The sequence below is a fragment of the Sitophilus oryzae genome, unplaced genomic scaffold, assembly GCF_002938485.1.
Source record: "Sitophilus oryzae breed Bouriz unplaced genomic scaffold, Soryzae_2.0 scaffold_808_pilon_pilon, whole genome shotgun sequence".
Classification (NCBI taxonomy): domain Eukaryota; kingdom Metazoa; phylum Arthropoda; class Insecta; order Coleoptera; family Curculionidae; genus Sitophilus; species Sitophilus oryzae.
The window spans coordinates 908,316-934,774 of record NW_022147426.1 but is presented as its reverse complement, the minus strand read 5'-3'; the positions used below and the strand labels follow the sequence as shown (position 1 = coordinate 934,774).

The following is a 26,459-nucleotide window of genomic DNA, read 5'->3' as shown; positions in this document are numbered from 1 at the left end:
CGAAGAAAAGTAATAGAAACAATTTTACAAGACCTGGTGCATCAGCTTCGCATACTATAAAGGAAACTAGAGATAAAACTCAATAAAAACCACTTTTAGCAAAAAACGACATTTGTTTCTTGATAATTAACATCAGATAAACAAATTAGAATAAAAATGCCCCGAAAAAAAGTAATAGAAACAATTTTACAAGACCTGGTGCATCAGTTTCGTATACTATAAAGAAAATTAGAAATAAAACTCAATAAAAACCACTTTTAGCAAAAACCGATATGTGTTTCTTGATAATTAAAATCAGATAAACAAATTAGAATAAAAATGCCCCGAAGAAAAGTAATAGAAACAATTTTACAAAACCTGGTGCATCAGCTTCGTATACTAAAAAGAAAATTAGAGATAAAACTTCAATAAAAACCACTTTTAACAAAAATTGGCATGTGTTCCTTGGTAATTAACATCAGATAAACAAATTAGAATAAAAAATGCCCCGAAGAAAAAGTAATAGAAACAATTTTACAAAACCTGGTGCATCAGCTTCGTATATTAAAAAAGAAAATTAGAGATACAATTCAATAAAAACCACTTTTAACAAAATTGGCATGTGTTCCTTGGTAATTAACATCAGATAAACAAATTAGAATAAAATGCCCCGAAGAAAAGTAATAGAAACAATTTTACAAAACCTGGTGCATCAGCTTCGTATACTAAAAAGAAAATTAGAGATAAAATTCAATAAAAACCACTTTTAACAAAAATTGGCATGTGTTCCTTGGTAATTAACATCAGATAAACAAATTAGAATAAAAATGCCCCGAAGAAAAGTAATAGAAACAATTTTACAAGACCTGGTGCATCAGCTTCGCATACTATAAAGAAAACTAGAGATAAAACTCAATAAAAACCACTTTTAGCAAAAAACGACATTTGTTTCTTGATAATTAACATCAGATAAACAAATTAGAATAAAAATGCCCCGAAGAAAAGTAATAGAAACAATTTTACAAGACCTGGTGCATCAGCTTCGCATACTATAAAGGAAACTAGAGATAAAACTCAATAAAAACCACTTTTAGCAAAAAACGACATTTGTTTCTTGATAATTAACATCAGATAAACAAATTAGAATAAAAATGCCCCGAAGAAAAGTAATAGAAACAATTTTACAAGACCTGGTGCATCAGCTTCGTGTACTATAAAGAAAATTAGAGATAAAACTCAATAAAAACCGCTTTTAGCAAAAAAACGACATTTGTTTCTTGATAACTAACATCAGATAAACAAACTAGAATAAAAATGCCCCGAAGAAAAGTAATAGAAACAATTTTACTAGACCTGGTGCATCAGCTTCATATACTATAAAGAAAATTAGAGATAAAACTGAATAAAAACCACTTTCACTATAACATATATTTTCTTTAGAGTTTGAATTTTATTATTTGAAACATTTACAAACAAAATTAAAATATCAAATGTCGTATTTTTGTTATGACGAACAGTTCGCATAGCAATGGCTACAAATTACGTTGTTAAACAGATTCGTTAATGCATATTTCGCTGGTTTCAGCTCCCCATTATCAGAGTCATTAATTTAATTTGGCAATTTTACAGAATTAATGAACAAGAGAAGATCATATTGCACATTACCAAAACCCAAACGCGTTTATAGAACGGTTGTTCCATTTCTGATGAGGTTTTTTTTAATTTCTAATATTTTATTTTTTTCAAACTTCTATAAATTTGAATTTTAGCAGATCTAATTTTCCAAATATATTAAATCATTAAGAAAGATATTGGAGTTTTTAGGAAAGCATTACAACGATTAGGGAATTGGCAATAAAGGGCTGGCCATTTTAGGGTCTAATTTATAGTCGATCGATTATCGTTTTTGGTTAGCTAAGGGTAATCTCACTCATTTATCATTTTTAGATTCGCTTAAATTCTGAATTGGTACTCTTTTTCTTGTTGTGATTATTTTTGACTTTTTCTTGTTGTCATTATTTTTATTATTTTTTCTCTTCATGTATTCTACTTTTTTATTTTGAAAATGTCATTTTCATTTTGCGACAACTCCCACAATGCAATATGACTATAACAATACTTTTAGGGAAAAATACGTTTTATTTTTAGACAGTCTATAGGCTATAGAATTCAGAAAAGTTATTTTATCTTTTTCTAACATATACTACCCTAGATTTAAAAAAAACACAAAAGGCTGAAAGAAGAAAAGATTTTTTCTTGGCGTTAGCACTCGTAATAACAAACTATTGTTGAAATATATATACAGGAAAAAGGTTTTATTGCCAACCGGCATCGGCACAAGAGAATACAAAATTCTGCTGTATTTGATTTTCAGATAGACTTCTTTTATCCAACAACGCCACTCTACTATGGAATTTAATATTTCCACACTCCTGTTGACTGACGTGAATACATCTTAAAGACAGGCATGTTATAGCTAGGAAAAAAAATGTAAATACTTCGAAAGAATACAGAGGGAAAATATAAGAAATATTTTATTTTAAATAATACAGCTATTTTCTAATATCGACTGATAATGGAAATTACAAAATTTTCGATTAACATTTCAATCCTTCAATCTATGTACAGGGTGTCCCATTTTAGTTGAAATCATACGGTATCTCCGTTCTTAGTGAAGATAGAAGGGTGCGGTTTGAACAAACCTATCCCACTTTTTTGTCAAACGGAAGATGCCGTAAACAAAATTTTCATAGCCCTTTTCGTTTCCGAGCTACAGGGTCTTTTTGAAAGTTTTGCAATTTGGGTCACCTCCTGTATCTCTGTTATTGTTAAAGCTATCGAGAAGGTGAAAACTGTTTATTGTAGAACTTTTTACGTAGAATACAGTGGCGTAGTCTGTTTTTCTACCAAAAAAATAATTTTGAAAATATGAACTAAAGTTATGTTTTTTTAAATGGAATCATATGATCTGTCTTGCCATAAGCTTCTCAAAAATATATATCACTCTATATTTATTTTCACTATTTACTGCAATATTTAAATGTTTTTATTAAAAGATCATATTTATTAGTAGGCCATGATTGATAATAAAAGAAACTAAAGAATTATTAAAAGTATACTGCTATCTGTCTCTTGTTTTATTTTGGGAGCCGCTAATAAATTCTTTATATATTAGGGAAACTTAAGTCTCTACCGCTATTTGTAAATCTTGGAATACGTGTATACGTAAGAATAATCTATCGTATCGGAAATTTTAGATATTCCTTTAGCTAATTTACGTGAAATATACTTTCAGCAAGATGGGGAACATTCCCACTCATAACTATGGAAATATTAGAATACTGTTAAATTATTATTTTTCAAATCAATGAATTGGAACCAATGGACACATATTGATAGCCTCCTCGATTCCCGGATTTCGCCGTTCTCGATTTCTGATTTTGGGGATTTTTGAAATACGAAATATATCGTGGGCACTACAACAATGTCGAACACCTGAAAAATGCTTTAATAATTCAAGATTTAGATATTTGCAAACCCATCCCATTATAAAAAAAGAAAAATATATTCACAGTTTCAGTGGTAACAGTTATTTCAAAAGTAAAATATATCAATACCAAATAAATTTTAATATGTGTATGACTATTTTAGTAAATACCATTTTGATTTTTTGTTATTTATCACGGCCTACTAATAAGAAAATGATATATTTTAAATATTGCAGTAAATAGTGAAAATAAATATAGAGTGATATATATTTTTGAGAAGCTCATAGCCAGACAGACCATATGATTTATAAATATACAGGGTGTTCCATTTGAAAAAACATAACTTTAGTTCATATTTTCAAAAATATTTTACTAAAAAATAGTTACTAATAACGGAGATACCCTGTGATTTCAACCAAAATGGGACACACTGTACATTGTGTATTACGATTATTGCTTAAAATTGAAGGAAAAATAATTGAAATACGCAATAATATACAGGGGGTTCATCACAAAAATGGACCGATTATGTTGATTTCTTTTAGCATATTAAAGATCGTTTTTCGTAGATTGATCTGATTTTTCTAAATTTTGTATGAGATTTAGTTTTCTATGATATACAGGATGTGAAAAAAAAGAAAAGAGCAAGATCTTTAGGTAGGTCTACCTAAGGATCTTGCTCCGCATTTATGAGTGGATAAGCGTAAGATGGCCTTTCTTGAGAAGCTGATACATGCTTACGTATTAGGCAAACGGATTCAAATGTAAATAAGGAAGGAAGAGTTGATATTTTTAATTTTTTTAAAAAGTTCTCGCAACGTACCCCAGAATGGAAGGGCATATATGAGGTGCGACTCAAAAAGTGCATAATAAACAGTTCCAGCCAATGACAAGTTAAGCTCCTTAGAAACAGATCTTAATGCAAAACAGGCAGAGCCCAATTTTTTCGACAAAGGTTCGATATGCATGTCCCATTTCAGAGAATTGTCTACAACAAGCCCTAAGAATTTTACAGATTTTACGACGTCAATGGTGGTGTTGTTAAGTACAAAAGGCTGCGGCGAGTTTTTATACGACAAAGCTTTAGTTTTAGAAATGTTGAGACTCGGGAGGTTCGAATGGCACCAAGATTTAATGGTGATTAAGTCATTTGATATAATCCTATGAAGTGCCGTGACGTTCTTGTTACTCCAAGTGAAGCTAGTGTCGTCCGCAAAAAGACGGTAATATAAATGCGTAATATTACCCCTTAACTAATCAGGAATAATACTCGACCGACTATAAATTAAACCCTAAAACGGTCAACCCTTTATAGCCAATTCCGGAATCGTTGTAATGCGTTCCTGAAAAGTCCAATATCTCTCTTAATGATTTAATATATTTGGAAGTTAGATCTGCTAATATTCAATTTCATAGAAGTTTGAAAAAAAAATACAGTAGTGATTTAAGGGTTAATACACTAGTGTCAATTTTTTGTACTCAGATGTTAACTATTTTGAATTGCATAAAACAAAGAAGGTAAAAAAGAAGAACAAAATGTTCAAAAATCATGGCAAAAAATTATTGTAATATTCGTAAAAAAATTTCAGAATTTTTATATAAAATTTACATGTTATTTTAATCACCATTATGTATATTTTTATGTGTGGATTAATCATTAGTGTAATAGCGTTAAAAATGGACGTCAGGTAAACCATTTCGTGCCTTATTTCCATTAAACCGTATTCGGTCATGCGAGTTATCGATTGAACACCAACTTACCGAGTTATGGCATATATGGATGTATCAAATGGATGTACGGATTACAAAGTAATGAGTAGGTAGATGTGGAAATACGTTAGCCGGTAATAATGAAAATGAAATTTTGTATTAAGTACGATGATTCTGATGGGGAATCTCAACATTTGTGGAAAAATAATAATACCATAGTTCTAACGTCAAATTTATATATTTTCTCCATAGCAACTGTTAAAATTGCCTTACATCTATAAAAAATAGTAGATAAAATAGTACTTTAACCCCAAGGGTAGATTAAATGATACTTTAGCAGCGAGGATAAGTTAAAAACTTTATTTCTTCTCGCACGTTTTTTAATTCCTTCCATTTTTGAAAATTTTTGTATTCCTTGTCATAAATTATTCGGGATTTAAACGGAAGTAGTTTGGATATGGCGTTTGTCGCCTCAGCCTGAATATCTGTCGGTAATTTACTTATTTCGTTTTGAGCCATTTCTGGCTTCAATTCAATCAGCAATCGACACGAAAGAGAATTAAAAAATATTGACTCAAAATTGACAACTAAAGAGACAGCTTTATTCATTTGTCAAATTACATAGAAACCAACGCCAACCAGCACAATATTTTTTCAGCTCGTAATAAATTCCTTGAAATAATCAGTTCCGAATTTTATACACGACGATAAAATTGCATTATCGTCACCCGAAATCTTTTCGATCGACGATAGAATACCATTTTATCGTCTTGTATAAAAAATAACTATTAATGAATAGTTATGTTTGTATCCAATAATTTTATTTCCAATGGTTTACTTACAAAAAAATACTAAATTCTTTTATACGGCAAATACAAATAGCTAATTATAATTGGTTGGTTAAATCGAAAATCCCAACAATTGATCGCCTAGTCCGGCCTGGCAGTTTGAATTGCTGTCGTTATGCCGTAATTAAGATCATTAATTTGATTAGTATTAGTTTGCGCGTTGATTGATGGCACTGGGGACAATGTTATTGTTTACACAATATCTAATATTTGCCGCATGATATATGATTTATGCCACTAAAGAGGAAAACAAGAAAATTTACTTTATTTGACTTTATATTTATTTTTTCTACGACTAGCCTAGAAAATGCAGTTTGACACACGGAAAACTCGATCTGAAATTGGCGTTTTGCAAACTGTTGTTTGCTAAGAATTTAGCGCACGACATGTGCCATTTTGCACACGATATGTGCCAATTTTAACATTTTTAACCTCCAATGTTTAGCTGAAACGCCAAACGCAACGCAGCCGTCAAACAAGTGTCATCATTACATCCCAAATTATTGCACAAAACTGACAAAAACTGAGTGAGTCTGCTGCTAATTTGTAGTCGTAAAAAAATAGCGTAAAAAACCATAACCACCGTAATAACAAGGCCGAACAGCTGTGACGTAAAAATCTCGTGACGTCACCAACTGGAGGCTCAACTCTATTTAGCAGCGTTGATAATTACCCGATAAAAGTTCAAATTGTGGATCTTTTTTCACTCACCAGATATATTTCGAAGTTTTAAAATGTCTTTTTCCGAGTTTTTAAAAATATTATAGTATATAAAAATAGTTTTAATAGAATACGGAAAAAATCATACCGGTCAATAAATGCAATAAAATACTCTCACTTTTTATCAATCAAATTTAATAAAGGAATATTTTAAGTTCACAATAGTGTATAATATGAGAAAAAAAACAATAAAAAAATAGATATTTTTTACAGTATATATTATGTATTTTATCGATATTCTACGCCATATGAATATTATATTTAAAGCTATATTTCTTCTGTTTTCTCAGATAATTTATATGTATTTTCTAAAGCTTTTACTTATCTTTTACCTCACCTCATACCTTTCATATTTGAAAGTTACATAAACTACACCGTCTACAATCTCTACATCGATTAACTACATGTGATGTAGTTTATGTAGTTTTTAAGAGTAACATGTAGTTTTCCGAACCCTGATAGTAATACTGATCAAATTATTAATCATGCTTGTTATTTACTAAATTCTTTAAATGCGATGAAAATAAATAAAAAATTTCTAACTTTTATCTGTGTTCAATATTAAAGTTATTAACTTGAGTTGAGTAACAGGTTGAGCTTGAAGTAATAAAATATTGTTTTAATGAGTAAAATATGAGGTATGTTTTACTAGGGAACTTGCAAACTGATCCTCTTGAAAGTAGGTTTGGAAAATATAGGTCTACCCGGCCTGGGTCGTAGCTCCTCGACTGTGAAGGACACGGGTCTCTGTAGGAAGTCCTGGGACTGTATGATGAGTCATAACTCAAGAAAGGGGGACACAATAGATCTCTAAGGTCGCAGAGATTAACCCCCCTTCCACTTATTCTAAATTCTAAATTCTAAATTGTCCTTTTTGTTTTTTTCTGCTTATGGCGACGGGGGGAGATATACCCCCAGAAACGTTATGCATTTTTGCTGCCCAGGCAAATTTGTTTCACAAGTAACTAGAGTAGTTAACTGGAGGAAGTTTAACAATATCTCAACTAATATTATCTTTATTTTCCTCCACCGTTATTGAGAATATTCGAAAGAAATAAGTTCCATGCAGATTGCCATTTTAGTGGCAAAATCTACATTAATAATCCGAACTTGGAGTACCATCGTAAGCCTGCCGATTATGTTGTTAAAGTTTAATCCTTCCAATTCGGTGAACCCCGGACGATGCCGATATCGATATGTAGTAGGATTGAGTATCATAGAAATAGATTAGTTGAAAAATACTATCCATATATAATATTAAATTTTTGATAGTAAAATATCGAAAAATTTCATTTTCAAAATAATAATGAACTATTAAAAAAAAGTGTTAGTTCTAATAAAATAATTTCTGTCTATACGGAGAGTCATACCCAAAGAAAACATACGAAAATGGGACACCCTGTACAGGGTGGCTCGAATTCGACGCTCATCATTGGGATTTCGGAAACCGTAAGAGATACAGGATCGGTTAGATGGAGGCAAAGTTGCGCAATTTGATGCTCAATAAAATGCCATATTGCATTTTGAAAAATTCCTAATACTTTTGAATATATTATTCGAAAAAAAAACCGGAATTTTCAATTTTGTTTTCTATTGTTTCCTGGCTTTATTTGTTAAGATAACTTAAAATGAAAAACACATTTTCATGGCCACTTTTCCTGCTCTATAACTCTGTGTAATTAAATATCGACTCTGACGTTTCGGCTTTTGGCGACCATCATCAACTTAATTTTTTTAAATACGGACCTGATTTTTTTTTCAATTTAATTAAATCCTTTCATCACTTTAAAAACACTATATATAGTCACTTTGATATTTGCCGACCGACGTTTCGTACAGAAAATTCCATCACCAGACTATTTTATGCAAAAAAAAATAAATAAAAAATAAAAATGCAATACGGCATTTTATTGAGCATCAAATTGCGCAACTTTACCTCCATTTAACCGATCCTGTATCTCTTACGGTTCCCGAAATCCCAATGATGAGCGTCGAATTCGAGCCCACCCTGTACATACTCAAATATCAGAAACATGTCCAATTAATATTTATTCATTCAAAATGCAATTTCTATTTATATATCTGATGAATATCTTGACATAATAGATAATTAATGCATTATTAATATGCAGAGTATCACTTGGCAACGTCGGACTCAACGTCTGATGCAAAATACGATCGATGCTAAATTAATTAATTAATTTTGGCTAAATTTAAGGTCGCAAAGCTCCGCCGTACTCTAATTGAGGCAACTTCATTATATATAATCCGGTTTCCTCGGCAACGATGCATTTTGAACTGTTTAACAAGAGATGCTTTGAAGCGTATGTTAAAATACCAAAAAACTTATGGGATTTTATTACCAAATTTTCAAAATTATTTTTTTTATCGGTAATCCGATTGATTTTTTAATTAGTTAGTTGCATTTGTAAAAAAATAAATAGTTATGAATTAGTTAAGTACGATACACATCACTGATTTTGGAACTTTAGAAACTCTTAAAATCCGTATCGAAGGATTTGAAGAAATTTGAAAAAGTGTAGTTTAAAATGTTGTATATTTTTTTACTCAGTAGTTTTATACAGGTACAGACGAAAAGTTATTATACGCTTCAAATCAGTTAAAAATTATGTAAGTGGTGCCCTCTACAAGTAGGAGTCATATTGACATCAAAATAAAATTCCTCATGCCAAAAAATCTCCCAAACACCAATTTTCATACAAATATTGACGTTAGTTCAGGAATTACTTGAAAAAATTGAAATAAAAATAAAACTTCTACACCCTGTATCTCCGAAACTAAGCATTTTAGGATATACATTTATACGAACTTTTTTACTTATTTTTATCTGCAGAATATGCTACCGAAGTTTCCGGAATACAATTCGGACCACCCTGTATATTTCTTTTTTAAATTTTAATTTCTCTCTTAAAAGTAATAAACGTATTTGTAAGACTTTTGTATATTTTGTCTTATTTTATTTTGTTTATTGTTCTTTATTGATATTTTCTGTCTATTTTTTAATTTTGTTGTCCAAGTTAAAGCCTCACAAATGCTTAAAATAAAAATAGTTCGACCCCTGTGATAAAAAAATTGTAAAGATGAGAACAGGAAACCCAAGCAATATAAAACAGGTATTTTTTCAGTTTTAAGATTTGAATTCGCTTGGAGCATTTATTCAAATTTATGATCAAGATTTTTCTGCATATCATAAATATTAAAAGTAAAACAACACTGTTCTTTAAGCAGTGAATAAAATAAGATTTCTGTGTTTTTAGTTTATATTTTGATATAGGTATTATATTCCATTTTTTTATAATTATTGTAAGGTAGATATCTATTAATTGTCGATAAAAATGTGTATAATGAACAGCATTAAAAATTGCTCGACTTTTTACACATAATAGCCACTAAAATCTTTCACTCTCTACAGGGTTGTTCACCACATACGACACGGAGTATTATAGCTAAATGATTAGATTTTTACAAATTGTAAGTTTTGGGTTCGTTGAAGGACTATTAGAGCTACAATTTAAAAATATTTTTACAGGATACAGAGTGTCCCAAATAAGTAAAAAATATCAAAGTTGTATTTTTTTAAATGGAACACCCTGTATATTATTACATTTTTAGTTTCTACGATTAAAATAAAAGTAAATTTGATAAAGGTTTATTACACTTAAACCTTACCGTTTTTGAAATATTTTCAATTTTGTGAAATTGCAGTCAAAATTTTAAGGCTTCATTTCTCCAAGGGTATCAAAGTTTTTAATACTAAATATTTACTGAAGTTTATTTATTGATCAGTTATTGTGTTGCAATAATAAAAATTATACTACCTTATACAGAGTGTCTAAAATTTTATTTTAAATAATTACTAGCTTTAAACGGCAATAACTTGTTTAATTTAAATGGAACATCCTGTATATTTTATGAGAATCAGATGCACAATTTAATTGTCTATCAAATTGTATTGTACCATTTTTAACCTATCTCTTCAAGTTTCCGTAGAAAATGCATTTTCTTGTAATTTAGAACTCATTTATCACTATACCCATGGAATATTGACATTTTAGATTATTTTTGATTTTTGAAAGATGTACCAAATTTTTAAAGAGTACAAGTATTAATATTGTCGATATACTTTGTTAATTTCATTAAAAAATAAAAAAAACTGTTTAAATATTTGTTAAAGAGGACCAATTAATATGATTCCAGTATTCAAACTACATTAAATTGACTGTTTGCGCTGATTAATAATAATTGCTCCAAATACTAAAAAACTGAATTTTGTATGTGTATTAGACAGTGGGGTAAAAACTAACAGCTTAAAAATGATATTTCATTTTTTGACAAATGCTTATTTATAACAACAGAGACATTCATTTTCATAACTTATTATTATATTGACTTCTGATTCAAATCCAGATTTATTAAGAATAATTTATTAACGAACATAATTAAGTATGTAATTAATTAGTATTTGAGCGGAAATAATGGTGGTATATTTAATTAATGGTATATTCTTTTATAAAGATTTGAATAATTTTCTTTGTGCATGCAAATGGGCTAGTAATATTATCATTTTGCTAAAAACAATAATATTACTAGTCTGTACATTTTGTAGATTTGTTGCTTTAAAAACAATCTAAAATGTCAATATTCCATGGGTATATTGATAAATGAGATCTAAATTATAAGAAAATGAATTTTCTACGAAAACTTGAAGGGATAGATAAAAAGTGGTATAATATAATTTGATAGAAAATTAAATTGTGCATCTGATTCTCCTAAAATATACAGGGCGTTCCATTTAAATTAAACAAGTTATTGCCGTTTAAAGCTAGAAATAATTTAAAATAAATTTTTAGACACTCTGTATGAGGTAGTATTATTTTTATTATTGCAACAAAATATCTGATCAATAAATAGACTTCAGTAAATATTTAGTATTAAAAACTTTCATACCCTTGGAGAAATGAAGCCTTAAAATGTTGACTGCAATTTCCCAAAATTGAAAATATTTCAAAAACGGTAAGGTTTAAGTGTAATAAAAATCAAATTTACCTTTATTTTAATCGTAGAAACTAAAAATGTAATAATATACAGGGTGTTCCATTAAAAAAAATACAACTTTGATATTTTTTATTTATTTGGCACACTCTAGCTCTAATAGTCCTTCAACTAACCCAAAACTTACAATCTGTAAAAATCTATATACAAAAAAAGTAAATCTGTATACAATACTCCGTGTCGTATGTGGTGAACAACCCTGTATATTCGAGAGACACGCTAGTTTAGTAGAAACGTAGACATTGTAATTAATTTCAAATTATCTACATTAACGTTTTAGATACATAAAAGGGCATAGATTAACGGTGATGTTAATAAATTACCAGTAAAGTGATAAAAAAACTTCGTGTAATTTAGAAACACGCTGGCAAAGTCAAGTAAAATTAATTTGAAATTCCCTAGACTAGTGGCTACGCTACTAATACACGACACTGCACAAATACACATAAGTAGCGTTAATATATGATTCACAGTTCTTTACTTCGTTGTCTTTCAACATAAACCAGAATTTAAAATTTATAAACCAGCAACGGAATCCAAATATATGAGGAAATTGTAGATGGGGCTATTTTGTTTCGATAATATTTACTTTCTAAATATCTGTTAAACTAAAATAAATATTTACAGAGTATTACAAAGTTTTCGTAGTCTCCATCAACACCACGAATGTTTTGAAATCATGTCAGTGTCGAACACATTCACATATCGATACAGCTTTGAAATGAGAGAAATACTTTTAAGAGTTTTAAGAATCGAATATTTTTACCACTGATTTTTTTGTTATACCGGGTGCGTCTCAAAAGTGACTCACCCCTATAACTTTTCTATTTTTTTAGATAAAAAAACGAGATTTGGTATGTTAGTATATGACTGAAATTAGGACTGATTGACGTATTCAATTGTTTTCGGTCACTTCCTGTTTAACCGGAAATTACTACTAATTTTGATTTTTAAATTGCATTCTCGTTATTTTTTTTACTTTGTTCGATATAAAATGACAGCCGGATGCTTTTTCCAAGTATGCTAATGAGCCACCCTCGTTCCATTTGAACAAATTGAGATATGATTAAAAATAGGATTTGGGCATCTTTTAATCGATCAGGATAAGACACCAAAAACATTAGACGATCAAGTCTATTTTTCCAAGGCTCCTTGATTAAAAATTATTGTTTTTAACATAGCCATGGCACTACAGATTGAAATTTAAAATACAAAAGTGTCATTTTCTATCAAATAAAGTAAAAAATACCGAGGGTTCCATTTAAAGATCAAAAGATATAACAATTTCCGGTGAAACAGGAAGTTACCAAAAACAATTGAACACGTCAATCAATCCTAATTTATGTCATATACTAAAATACCAAATCTCGTTTTATTCTCTGAAAAAAATAAAAAAGATATGTATGTCACTGCAATACGAGTACCAGTCGCAATGATATGTGAATAATAGAATTTTTGAATGGGCTCTTTCACTATATTTTGGAATTAGCATAATTGAATAAAGCAATTAATTCTAGAATTTTCTGCTATCTCACTTTCGAAAAATTTGAAGTCGTTCTTAAGAAAATAAATAAAAACAAAAAAGCCCAGAATAAAAATCCCCACTTTATTTTTAATACGTCACACCTGGCATGTTGAGAAGCGGCAACACGGCCGCGGCCGGGCCACCATGCTGATCCACCACCACATCCACACAAGGCCATTCAACCTTTTCCAATATGGCGGAGATAGAAGTGCTTTATATGGCGCGTATTTTAAAACCTGTTTTATTTCCAAATAGACATTTTTCACACAAATGTCGGGTTAGATTACGTAATATTTCACCAATTTTTTAATATACAGGGAGTATTGTTTATACATGAGTAGGAGCCATAACTACATCCTCACTAGGGTAACAGAGGCTTTGGCCTTTGGCCTTTTTGAGGCATATTTAATGCACTTCTTACCCGAGAACTACTAGTAGGAGTGAAATTATCTATTTTAATAGCTGTCAACCATTTTTTACGAAGCTCGTCATTTTTGGGGAATAGCAGAAATAAAAGCAGAAATCTTGGGACCCCCTCTATAATTCCCGTGACAATTTGGAACAGAGCATGTAAAAGGCATGCTGCAATAAAATGTTAATACCTACCCTTTAATAGCTATCTTTTGATTATTGTAAGTAACCATTATAAAGTACTATGCAGACTGGCCGCGAAGGCTTTTTACTCATTTAGGTGTAATATCTTAATAAATACTTCTAGTTCTTACCTTAAAATAATTAATAATAGCGGAGTACGACAAGCACAAAAGTTTGAAGTTCCCTATGTGGAATGTCTGGTTTGGATTTTTGTTACACTGTTATTTCATCACAATTTTCTGATCACACCATGCACTGAACACTAAGAACTAACGTGTTGTAGAAGCACAACAAACTAGAGATAATTAATTAATTATTTCTGGTATGTAATCGGAACGAGAAACCACTACCGGCTTTTCAGTTTAAAGGTAAACAATTTAATAATGCGCTGCCTTCGCCGCCATATTTGCCTTGCCCATATCATGTTGATTAGCCTTAATTTGAGGTGGTGCTGGTCAAATCAAATCGCAATGTTGCCAGTTGTTGGCTGGCGCACGAGCACGGTTCTGCAATGTGATTGGGCGTATTTTTCATACGCACTTTAAAATTATTTCAAATTAAAGCAATTTTGAGGGCCTATAAAAAAATTATTCAATGTCATGGAAATATTTTTTTTTGGATAAATATACTGAAAATAGTCTTCTATTTCAGATTTTGTCCTTGAATTGGGTATTTTATTTTTTGTGAAAGAGCCCAATATACAGGGTTAGTCTTAAAGAAGTACAAATATTTTCAGGGCTTGTAAATCTCGATTAAAGAAACATATATTTTCTCTTTACCGTTTTTCAATTAAGTCCAAAATAACTGAGTTCTTTTAAACATTTTTTGCTTAAATTTTGAGAACCACTGGATCTTCTCTCGGTTTTCTTTCTTGTAAGTTTAATCTACTACCTATATGTTCTCATAATCGCGTTTTTGGAGTCGAAATATACTACGCCTCAAAGTATCTGCACTTATTTAAAACTCATCCTGTATAGTTCATTTTATTAATAAATTTTCAGTAAAATTTAAATATATATTACATGACAGATACGTATAAATCTGGAAAATACTTTCTACTATTCGCAAGCACTACGAAAACAAACAGGATAAATTTAATCTACGTATATGAGTCGAGATTTACATAAGGTACGGGCAATGTAAATGCGGCAAAATAGAATGTAAACGGGCCTTTAATCGAATTGGATTTCAAGAATTCGTTCATAAGCTGCACCCGGCAAACGGATTGGCCGTACCTCAACAACAAATTTCAATATTCGGAGTGGTCCGAATGGGGCTCATGCATATTCCCGAGCTCTCGAGGCCAATATCTTAGCACAAATTGACATTTAATATATTCCCCGACGGTGCGGCTGGCGGTGCCTCTATCTGGTCTCCTGTCTGTCGCGCCTTCAAATTTCAACCATTAATTTCGGAAATTTACGTTTATCTGGCTATTGAATTGGGGGGTTTAGAGCTGGAAAGGGTTGTTTCAAAATTAAACTAATAATAATGTAAGTAGTTTTGTGAGTCAGGCTAGGAAGCGAGAGACCGGAGTTGGAATCTCGGCCGGGATAAAACTTTTTTATTTAATTTTTTAAATACTGTTGTATTCTATAATTTATTTTTGTAGTATTAAAAAAAGAACAATTTATTCTGTTATTTTTTAATAATTAATAAATTGATTGTTGGTACAATACCTCATTTATTATAAAATAATATTCTACTTTTTGAAATGTATCAGGCCCTAATTGTACCTAAAAGTAATATATTTTTACAGTGATATACCATATTGTAAACTATTTAATATTTCAGTCACTTAAACAGTTAATTTGTATTGAATAATTGCCTATCATTAAAGGAAATTTGAGCTATAATCCTTGATGTGAATATTCTGGGTATGCAAATACTTCCTCTAAATTTTGGGTTTCGTTCAACCGATTTGTTCTCAAAAACTGAAACATCGACATATAAAAAGAAGCACAGGTCACTAATTAGAATAAATTTCACCCTTGGAATTATACTTCCACTAATTATAATAAATTTGCATTGGCATTTTCTACTTTTCGATGGGAAACAATCAACTTCCCAACATTTTTTAAATGATGTAAGAATTCCTCTTGTGGTTACTTTTCCATAGATATCCTCATCTCTGTCCTCACGTGAATTCAGAGACAATGAACATCAAAATTATTTACCATAAACATCGCAAACTAAAAACCTAATAAACAATTTTATACCGAATATAGAAATAAATTTAGTATTCCTACCTATTATCGTCCAAATCCATGTTAATAGATAATTAATATTTTGGATTTTTGTCTTTTATTTTTAAATATATTTTTGGAACTGCCGGTTTTAGTGATTATTAAATTAAACGAACTAAAAAGTCAGAAAAATAAACAATTCTTAACCATAACCCTAAAAAATACAAAAAATGCATATCTCCTGTCAACTTTCTTTATTTTTCATTTATTCCTTATTTTCCTAGTGACGTCACAGGTGGTATGCGCGAACTGAACGAAATTGGAACCGCTATCGAGCATACCTTGTTTTCTTTGTACCATGGTGGTAATCACTAAATTTGACGTTTAGGTTATACAATTCCTGTTTACAGGCAGTTTTTTTCGTCCAAAATTTTCAAATATTGTTTTCTCAAAAACGATTAATATTAGGTATAGAGTGTTTAATATCAAAATTCATAAAATTTTACGGAGAATTTAGGTATGGAATTAAAAATATAGGTACCCATTTAAAATAAGAAAGTTGCTGTAAACTTCCGCTATTTCCGGAAGTGCCGTCATATTGAAAATATTTTTAATCGGTAGATCCCGTTGTGAAAACTGAACTGTTTCAATAACACATCGAAAATACCACATCGCAGAACTAATCTCACAATTTTCTTGTTACAGCCGAAAGAATGGACGAGAAACTGCACAAACGCACCACCGTGCGGATGGGAATCCGCGTGGTGCAAAGAGCCTTTGCTCCCCCCTCACCCTACCGCTACGTGCCGGGGTATGGCGGTCGCACTACCAAGGAACAGGCAAAATTCAACCGGAAAGCCTTGTTGTTCGGCTGCAAAAGCGCCCCATTAGATAATAGATTTTTCGCGGCTCAGGGTAAGTCTAAGCGAATTCCGTAAGTACCGATGTATGATGTTTTTTTTTCTTTGTTATATGTGTTCGTATAGAAAGAATTTGAGATCTGTTTGAATGTGATAGAGACCGATTTAATATAGATACTACAGGGTCTGGCAATAGTGCGTCAGGCATCTGTAGCTACTACAGTATGTCCTTTTTATTGTTGACATTTTGAGAAAAATGCATTTTTCCTAAAAAATTTTGCTTGTTCTAAAATGGCCAATCCCGTTTATACTTTTCCAAATTCCCATACCGTTTTAAAGAAAATTAAGAAAATCATGAAAATGTGGTTTATGTTTTTCCTAAGATGTGATGAAGATTTCTAAGTTGATAAAAAATCAAAACGCGTTTCTATGGTAATATAAATTTGTTTTCATTTTTTGGTAGATTGTTATTCATAGAATTTTAATAAAGGTAATTTTTTTTAAATGTTAAAAAAGCACAAAATTTATTTAGTTAAATGCTATGGAACGGGTGACGATAGTTATCGGAAAATATGATACTTTAACAACAGCAAAGAATATGACATTAATCAAAATTAATAACCATCTATCAAAGAATGAAATCGAATTGATATTACCATAGAAACGCCTTTTGATTTTTAGGAAAATTCAACCATATTTCCATGTTTTTCTTAATTTTCTCTAAAGCGGTATGGAAATTTGGAGAAATATAAACGGGATTATCCATTAAAATTTTAGAACAAGCAAAATTTTTATGGATATAGCATTTTTTTCATAAAGTCAATAATAAAAAAAATTTCCTCTTGTAAAGATAATCCGGGGACATACTGTAGAATAAAAATTTTGGAAATTTTATTTAAGTGCAAACCTAAAGTATGCACGAGATATTTTAACTTCTACAGGGTAGCCTTGAAAAAAGTGTGAGTGGATCGGGATGATTTTTTAAATGGAACACCCTGTATATTATTGCATTTTTCGCTTCCTTTCTGATCACTTTACATAATCCTAAGATAGCATTCAATATGTTTTGATGGTTTCAGAAATATTAAAAAACAAATAAAAAAATATTTTTTTGATTATTACTATTTCAGCCTTTTTAAACGGTTTTATTTAGCTCGACCCGTACGGTATTTATTTATTTGTTTGTTTATTTGGGTCAAAATTAGAAATTGAAATTTAAGTACCTTCCTGTTGTCAGATTGATCTGAAATTTGGTACACACATTTAGTTCCGATGACAATACAATATAGTAATATCAATAACATTGTAAATCTAAGATGGCCGCCGGTACAAAATGGCGGATTTCATATTTTCCACAACCCCTCAATATGGGTATCAAATGAAAGGGCTACACTAGTAGAATACTGTGATTATGACAAAATTTAAAATCCAAGATGGACGTCGTTACAAAATGGCGTATTAGGTGAGGGCATGAGTAGTCGTGTCCAGAATAGTTGTGTCCAAGATTGTGTGACGTTAGAAGGACAGATAAAAAAAATAGGTAATTAGATGTACCTACGTAGTTAGCGGTAGCTTTACCACCCAAGTTAAGGTAATAGGTTAAAACGTGCTGAGGACTGTATGGCATTAGGGTGGCTAAAAATGTAATGTCGCAAGCGTTTCGTGGGAACAACATGGAAACAAGAAATAAAACAACAAACAAAAATAAAAAATCGGTAAAAAAACTTTTAAGTTAAACGGTTTTATCTTATGTGCACTGAAAACTAGAAAATAATAATAACAATTAGGTATTTTGAACCTCTAGTTCAGAAATATTTTAGTACGAGTTTTAGAGAAAAATAAAAAAAAAACATGAAAACGTAGTTGAATTTTTGAACTAGTAAAAATAAAACGCCTTTCTATGGTAATATAATGTCGTTCTCATTTTTTGATAAATTATTATTGACAGAATTTTAATTAAAGTTATATTTTTTGCTGTTTTAAAATGGTAAAGAAGCATAACATTTATTTAGTTCAATGCTACGGAAAGGGTGATAATAGCTATCGGAAAATGTGATATTTTAACATCAAAAAATATGACGTTAATCAAAATTAATTATAACGATTTATCAAAAAATTAAATCGAAATTATATTATCATAGCCTTTTAATTTTTAGGACTTTTAGTTTTTTTAGGATTTTTTTGGGGGAAAAATTACGTTAAAAAACTACATTTTTATGTTTTTTTTATTTTTTCGAAAACGGTATGGATATTTAGAAAATTATAAACGCCATTTTACAACAAGCACAAATTCTTATAAAGAACGTATTTTTTTCAAAAAGTCAATAATTAAAAAGTTTTTCCTTTTGTAATCTGTGTCTGTCTTTTCCTCTGGGTGTCCCAGAAATAAATGCTAGTATTTTCACTGGTAGTATAGTTTAACACCAGAAACACGCACATGAGGTTTTTTTCGCGAAAAAAAATTGAAAACTTCCCAAAAAAATTTTTGAAAAATTATTTGTGAATTTTTTTAGTTTTTAGTTAAAAAACATAATTTCTTGTTAATATGACAACATAGGTATTAGATTAAATATAGAAGAAAGAAAATCCAGAAAAAATCCAGTGGTTCTCAAAATTTTAGCAAATTTTCGAAGTAAAATAACTCCGTTATTTTGGACTTATTTGAAAAACGATAAAGAAAAAATATGTTTCTTTTATCTACCATCCCTTAAAATACTTATTTCTGTGACACCCTGTATATATATCGATTTTTATTACAATTATTACAGTATATAAATACTTGAAATTTGTCAACCATTATTCATACGTCATTCAATCTTTACAAAATGTGCAGACCGGGGGCCACATTTAGCTTTGCCGCCCCGGGCCCCCGACTTTACTCCGCCACTGATTCAGATTGTGCCAATTCCAAAATGATAAAGAAGTATATTTATTTTTACTTCTTCGCAGGAAAATCTAGATCGGTGGAAGCCGTGACCACCATTCAACCAGTGACAGAGGCGTGCAGGGACATATCAGTGGCGCACCATTCTATGCCGGAATGCCGGAACAAAGATACCGAATTTGTGGACAATGAAGCAAATCAAGGTAACTAACATCAACATATAATAAATCCCCAAACTATTTCATACTATAAAACATTAAACCGTGTTTCGTTTTTTTTTCAATTAAATGCTTTTTCTGGCGCACAAATTCAGCAAAGAAAGGATTTTATTTCAATTTTCCCCGGTAACTTAAAATGGCAGAGTGGTAACGTAAAGTTCAGTGTGTGCCGGGGTATTTTTTACTTTAAACACCGGTGCTAACACATACTTTATATTACTATCACGCACGGAACGTTTCCGTTTTTTTTTTCTATTGCATGCAGGCTGATCTTTTCGTGCTGAAGTAATGGAATCGATCTCAAAATTAGATATATTTACCAGTGCCTGCTCGTCGACGAACGCGGTTTATAGTTAGAGAATAAAGTGGTACACTTCCATTTAATTTCAGTTAAAACGATATGGATGAAATTCGAATGTTAATGTAGCTATTTTTGTAATTTTACGGAGCAATAAAAAATAATTGAAAAAGTTGGCAATACTCAGGGGATTTATTTTTAGAATACTAAAAATCTCTAAACCTACCGCATCTCTTAAGGTCGATTTATAAACTGAAAACGTTGCGGTTCGACGCCCGACGTTACGGTCGGTAAAAAGTTTATTTATGCCCAGGATGTTTTGTTGATTAGAAATTTTTCGGTTGTTGTTGCGGTTGACGTTTTACGTCAAAAATTAACCAATTTTTAACTTCGACAGGAACGTTGACTTTGAAACGTTAGTAATAGCCAATAGAAATAATCGCAACCGCAACGTCGAACCGCACCGTTTTCAAATTATAAATCGACCTTTACTGTAAAATGAGTGCGAGGGGGGGGGGGTTAATCACTGCAACCTTAAAGATCTATTGAGGTATAACTCATCATACAGTGTATCCTATGTTATAGGGCTTGTTTCTCTCTACAATTTCCTGTCTCACAATGTACCGTTTGTGTCCAGGAAGGGTTCATATTTTCATAGTTGTCGATTTTCGAAGGAAATCAGTACATTTATTTTATTTCGTATATTTTTCATTTTATTGATTTTATGGAAAGCACTGTTCATTAAAATGTTATAGGGCTTGTTTCTCTCTATAATTTCCTGTCTCACAATGTACCGTTTGTGTCCGGGAAGGGTTCATAGTTTCATAGATGTCGATTTTCGAAAGAAATCAGAACATGTATATTATTTCGTATATTTTTCATTTTATTGATTTTATGGAAAGCACTGTTCATTAAAATGTTATAGGGCTTGTTTCTTGTTTCTCTCTAATTTCCTGTCTCACAATGTACCGTTGGTGTCCAGGAAGGGTTCATAGTTTCATAGATGTCGATTTTCGAAAGAAATCAGAACATGTATATTATTTCGTATATTTTTCATTTTATTGATTTTATGGAAAGCACTGTTCATTAAAATGTTGTATCCTATGTTATAGGACTTGTTTCTCTCTACAATTTCCTGTCTCACAATGTACCGTTTGTGTCCAGGAAGGGTTCATATTTTCATAGTTGTCGATTTTCGAAAGAAATCAGTACATTTATTTTATTTCGTATATTTTTCATTTTATTGATTTTATGGAAAGCACTGTTCATTAAAATGTTATAGGGCTTGTTTCTCTCTACAATTTCCTGTCTCACATTGTACCGTTTGTGTCCAGGAAGGGCTCATAGTTTCATAGATGTCGATTTTCGAAAGAAATCAGAACATGTATATTATTTCGTATATTTTTCATTTTATTGATTTTATGGAAAGCACTGTTAATTAAAATGTTGTATCCTATGTTATAGGGCTTGTTTCTCTCTACAATTTCCTGTCTCACAATGTACCGTTTGTGTCCGGGAAGGGTTCATAGTTTCATAGATGTCGATTTTCGAAAGAAATCAGAACATGTATATTATTTCGTATATTTTTCATTTTATTGATTTTATGGAAAGCACTGTTCATTAAAATGTTGTATCCGATGTTATAGGGCTTGTTTCTTTCTACAATTTCCTGTCTCACAATGTACCGTTTGTGTCCAGGAAGTAATAAGTTCGAATTAATGAACATAAAGATTATTTAAGAAAGGGAGATTTTCACAAATCTAAGATTTGTCAGCATTTATGGGACACAGGGCGCAAAATAAATTTGAATACCGCCAAAATTATAATGAAATAAGCGATAGCCTCTAAAAGAAAAATAAAAAAGGCTTTTTTAATACAATCTAATAAAAATAAATGTAGTACTCATGCATCTGTAGATGTTAGTAATGTATGGCAATCGCTTCTTTGATTTTAAAGAACATAATATAAACATAACATAGGTAAAAATTAAAAACAAATTAAAAATACTCATACAGAAAGTTTTAAAGCTTTTTGGTTTTACCTTATTAAGTAATTGTTACCAGGTAGTAATTGTTAATTTTGATGTTTAACTTGATATATTGTCATTTTAACAGAACGTCAACGGTTTTTGGTCAAGACGTATCTGTTTTAAAAAACTAAAGTGTTCCCGAATAGTTGCATTTGAATATTTTAATTTAGTACATTAATTATGTCAACTTTATCGACCACATTGTATCAGAGAAGCTATTAAAACCCTAATTATTCCATATATTAAGTTTTAATAGCAAAGTACAAAATTTTAATTAAAATATTTTACATATTATAAAGACTAAAGCAGGATAATTATAAAACATATCCCATACAGTTAACAAAAAATCGATAATACCGTATCATGTGAAATAAACTTTTTAGCTAGAAAATGGCAAAAGTCCAACAAATATAATTGCTAATTAAATAAATTTTCTATATGTTGGATAAATTTAATTAGTGAAATAATTGCTGGTACGAAGGAAAAATACACAAATAATAACAATAGTTTATCGAAATTCATTAAAAGATATAATGCGAAATTATTTGGGAATCGAACTAGTAAATAGGACTCGAATAGATATAATTATTAATTAAAATTAACGTTTTTTTTATATTTTATTTTATTTAATAATTAATATTTTAGTAATTAATTGATTTATTTGTTTTATAGCTTATTTTTAACTATTTTACAATATTGGTAAAAACCAGTTCATTATGAAGATTATTCTAAGCGTTATTATGGGTTATTTATTTATTGATTGATGCCACAAGTTACAACACCACAAGTGGTTTGGTGCTATTAATGCACAAACTGATAATCCCAGAATTTACTAAAAACTAACGTAGAAATAACTTTGAAAGTGGTATAAGGGTAATAAGTCAAGGGTAATAAAGGACCTTTATTAACACGTTCTCGTCCAAAATAGCCAAAAAAAACCGGGAAACTACAAGCTCTTTAATTCGACTGTTTATGCTTCGGCATATTTTCAACACACAATTTCAAGAAATGCAATACAAAAACTCGAGAATTTATTTCTTAAAAGAACTGTATGTGCTTAAAAGTACAATTCTTAAAAAAACTATGAAAATAGGCAAAAAACGGGAATTACTCACAAAGATTCAACAACAACACGATATTATACAAAATAATGACTGATTTTATGATAATAATTGTCAAATAATAAACGACAATAACATTGCTGAACACGGCGTAATGTGACCAATATAGTTATAATAAAATTCGGTTTAATCTAATTTTTGCAGCTTTAATCTAAATAAAATATCTGTTACAATCATTTGCTCTATAAAGTAAAATGAAGAGCTGTTCGGTATCTTAAATTATGCAACAAATTTAAACAGTTTTGGCCAAAAAACTTTAGTGTCAATTTCGATACGATTGATTACGTGCATCGGAATATGTTTTGCGATTACCGTACTTAGATTAATACAATGTTATTACACTGTATAATATAATATTCATTGTTGAGTAAACTTCCTAAATGCATCCATTAAATTACTACGCTAACTAAACACCATTAGCTTATAGCTATCGGTTAATTAAACTATTTAGTTAGCAGTAGTGTCGTGTTCCAGAAACAACTCCCAACCACAACAGCGGTGGTCCAGCCGAGGCAGATTTTGACAAAGAAAACAACAGACAATCGCCGACGCTCTTCAACGGCACGTCGTTAAGTGATCACGAGGAACCGGAACCGGAACCGGAACCGGAAATGCTGCCCAAATCCAGTTGCCGGAGAGCGTCAAAGATGGCGGCTACTCGGTCGCAGAGCGTGGAAAGCAACGAGGTAAAAATATATATTTTTTTCTTGATAACAATTTGTCCATCATTTTAAATCTTGTTCCATATAAACTACAGTTTATACCAAAAAACTAGCTAAATCATTTATTTTTTCATTACCTTCTATCCCTTGGCGGAGTGACACCGAGTGTGGAAGAAAAAACTTTATTTTCTTTCTCTGATGAGAATTATGTGTGTAGTATCTTTAGTTTCATAAAAAAGTAGTACAGCAATGTGAATTGAAAACAATATCGCTTCTCTGTATCTCTACTCATAAACCAGAAACCCCATAAAACACTCAAATGGGACACCCTGTACAGTATTTTAAAATTAAATTTGTATCTTAATTATTGTCACTAAGGACGTACATTTTCTTTACTGTGCTGCCATCATCATCAGATAATTATCGAAAATTTTGGAAAAATAATTAAGAAAAATAAAAGTGTATCGCAGACACATAAATTATGTAAAATTAATGATTTAATATTACGCCTATTATTGAATCCAATTGGTTTATAAGTTTTCTGCTGAATATTTTTAATTTAGAGCAGGAATATTTATAAAAATTATACCCAAGAGGGGCTGGCTCTCTGTATAGGGGTAATAAAAATGAATTGTGCTTATTTGACAGATCAAGCTCTTTAGTAAATTTATTTTTGGAATAAATTACACAAAACGTAAGGCAAATAGGTTTTGCGAGTTAAAGGGTCAAATTAATATAGCCGAAATGCCAGAACAAATAAAAGGGGATTAGAGGAACGGTTTGTTTTCAAACGCCTAAGGGTTGCGCGTTGGCTATACGAAAAAAATGATCGACAATAAAAAATGCTTTCAAAACATTTAAGTCGGACGTTCCTTTTAAAAAAGTGATGTTATTAAAATATGTATTTAAGAGTCTATTACGCTTTACTGTTCGATTAGGACACTAATTTTCGTCCGAATATTGACGTTACTTTATAAATTATTTGGAAAAAAAACGAAATAAAAATGAAACTTCTCCACCCTGTATCTCCGAAACTAAGCATTTTAGGACATACATTTATACGAACTTTTTTATTTGTTTGTATCTGCAGAATATGTTTCGGGAATACAGGTCGGACCACCCTGCCTTTTGATTATTTTAAGAGTATTATTTATAAGATCCTTATTATCCTGTTCCTTTAAAACAGTTCCCAATATTAAAACCCGATAAATTCTCATTTATACAGAAAATTTTAGACTACCACTTCACTCCCGTTTCTTTATCGCTGTTTCCCAGTGCAGTCTGAGCTTACACTAAACCAATTCCTGGCGCTGGTTACGTTTATAGAGCCCAATACACCTGCTTCTAACTCCATAAATCAAGAGGATCGCGGCAGGCCGCTTCTGGGGAACGATTTAGTGGCGGGGCCGAAACACATCGGCAAAAACTGGACCTGAGTTAATTTCCGCTATCGTCGAGCCCCGAACCGCCGGCGAATGCATTTGCTGATAAGCTGCCGCTGCTGCTGCTCGGTTCAGAAGTAAAAAACAAATATTTCGTTGGCCAAGGAAATACACGGATGGTTTAGCAAACTAATATTCTCACGAATAAAGCTTGATTTTCATGCATCCGTTATCCGACGATACGACATTAATTTTATTGGTTGAATTTAAAGACTTGGATTGGTTAGAAAATTACGCAGTTATTAAATTTATTGCCTTTTCATGCCTCCATTCAGCGGATGTAGGTTTTGCTTGTGATTGGTGTTATTTTATATTTTCACTAGCCTGTATTCGCGACTTCGTTCGCGTCGAATTAATCATTTGTAATGGTGATGATAAAGCAGAGCAAGAATTTCCATTAACATACAAACTGGATAAAATTTTCTCGCATTTATGTCAGCATGAGAAAAAAACATTTTGCGATATTATATCTATTATTATTATTACATGATAAGCAGTTTAAGCAGAATCGTGGTTAATCAATTACCCAACTTTTTGGAACACCCTGTATGATTTTTAAAAAAAAATCAAAATATGTAAAAAAACAAAATAAATTTTCCCGAAAGACTAACCGTTTTTTAAATAACAAATATTGTAATATTTGAGGGGCGTTTTCATCGTCTTGGAATTTGAGATTCGAGAAACCCCTCCTTATCGAACCTCTACACCCCACAGTCAATCCGTTTGCGAAAAATCAGCTTTAAACGTCAAGCAGTTTCAGCCGAATCGTGATTACTCAATGGTCATATTTTATGAAACACCCTATATAAATTTTTAAAAATC

General features: G+C 30.9%; 1 protein-coding gene across 1 annotated transcript in view; it reads left to right on the top strand.

The window, feature by feature from the left end:
• Positions 1-26,459, top strand: part of LOC115888735 (arrestin homolog) — a 355,674-nt gene that overhangs the window by 248,581 nt on the left and 80,634 nt on the right. The window contains exons 8-10 of the mRNA XM_030908556.1: positions 16,829-17,038; positions 19,933-20,070; positions 24,008-24,219. Of these exons, the coding sequence (XP_030764416.1) occupies positions 16,829-17,038; positions 19,933-20,070; positions 24,008-24,219 (560 nt within the window). The remainder of the gene's footprint in view (positions 1-16,828; positions 17,039-19,932; positions 20,071-24,007; positions 24,220-26,459) is intronic.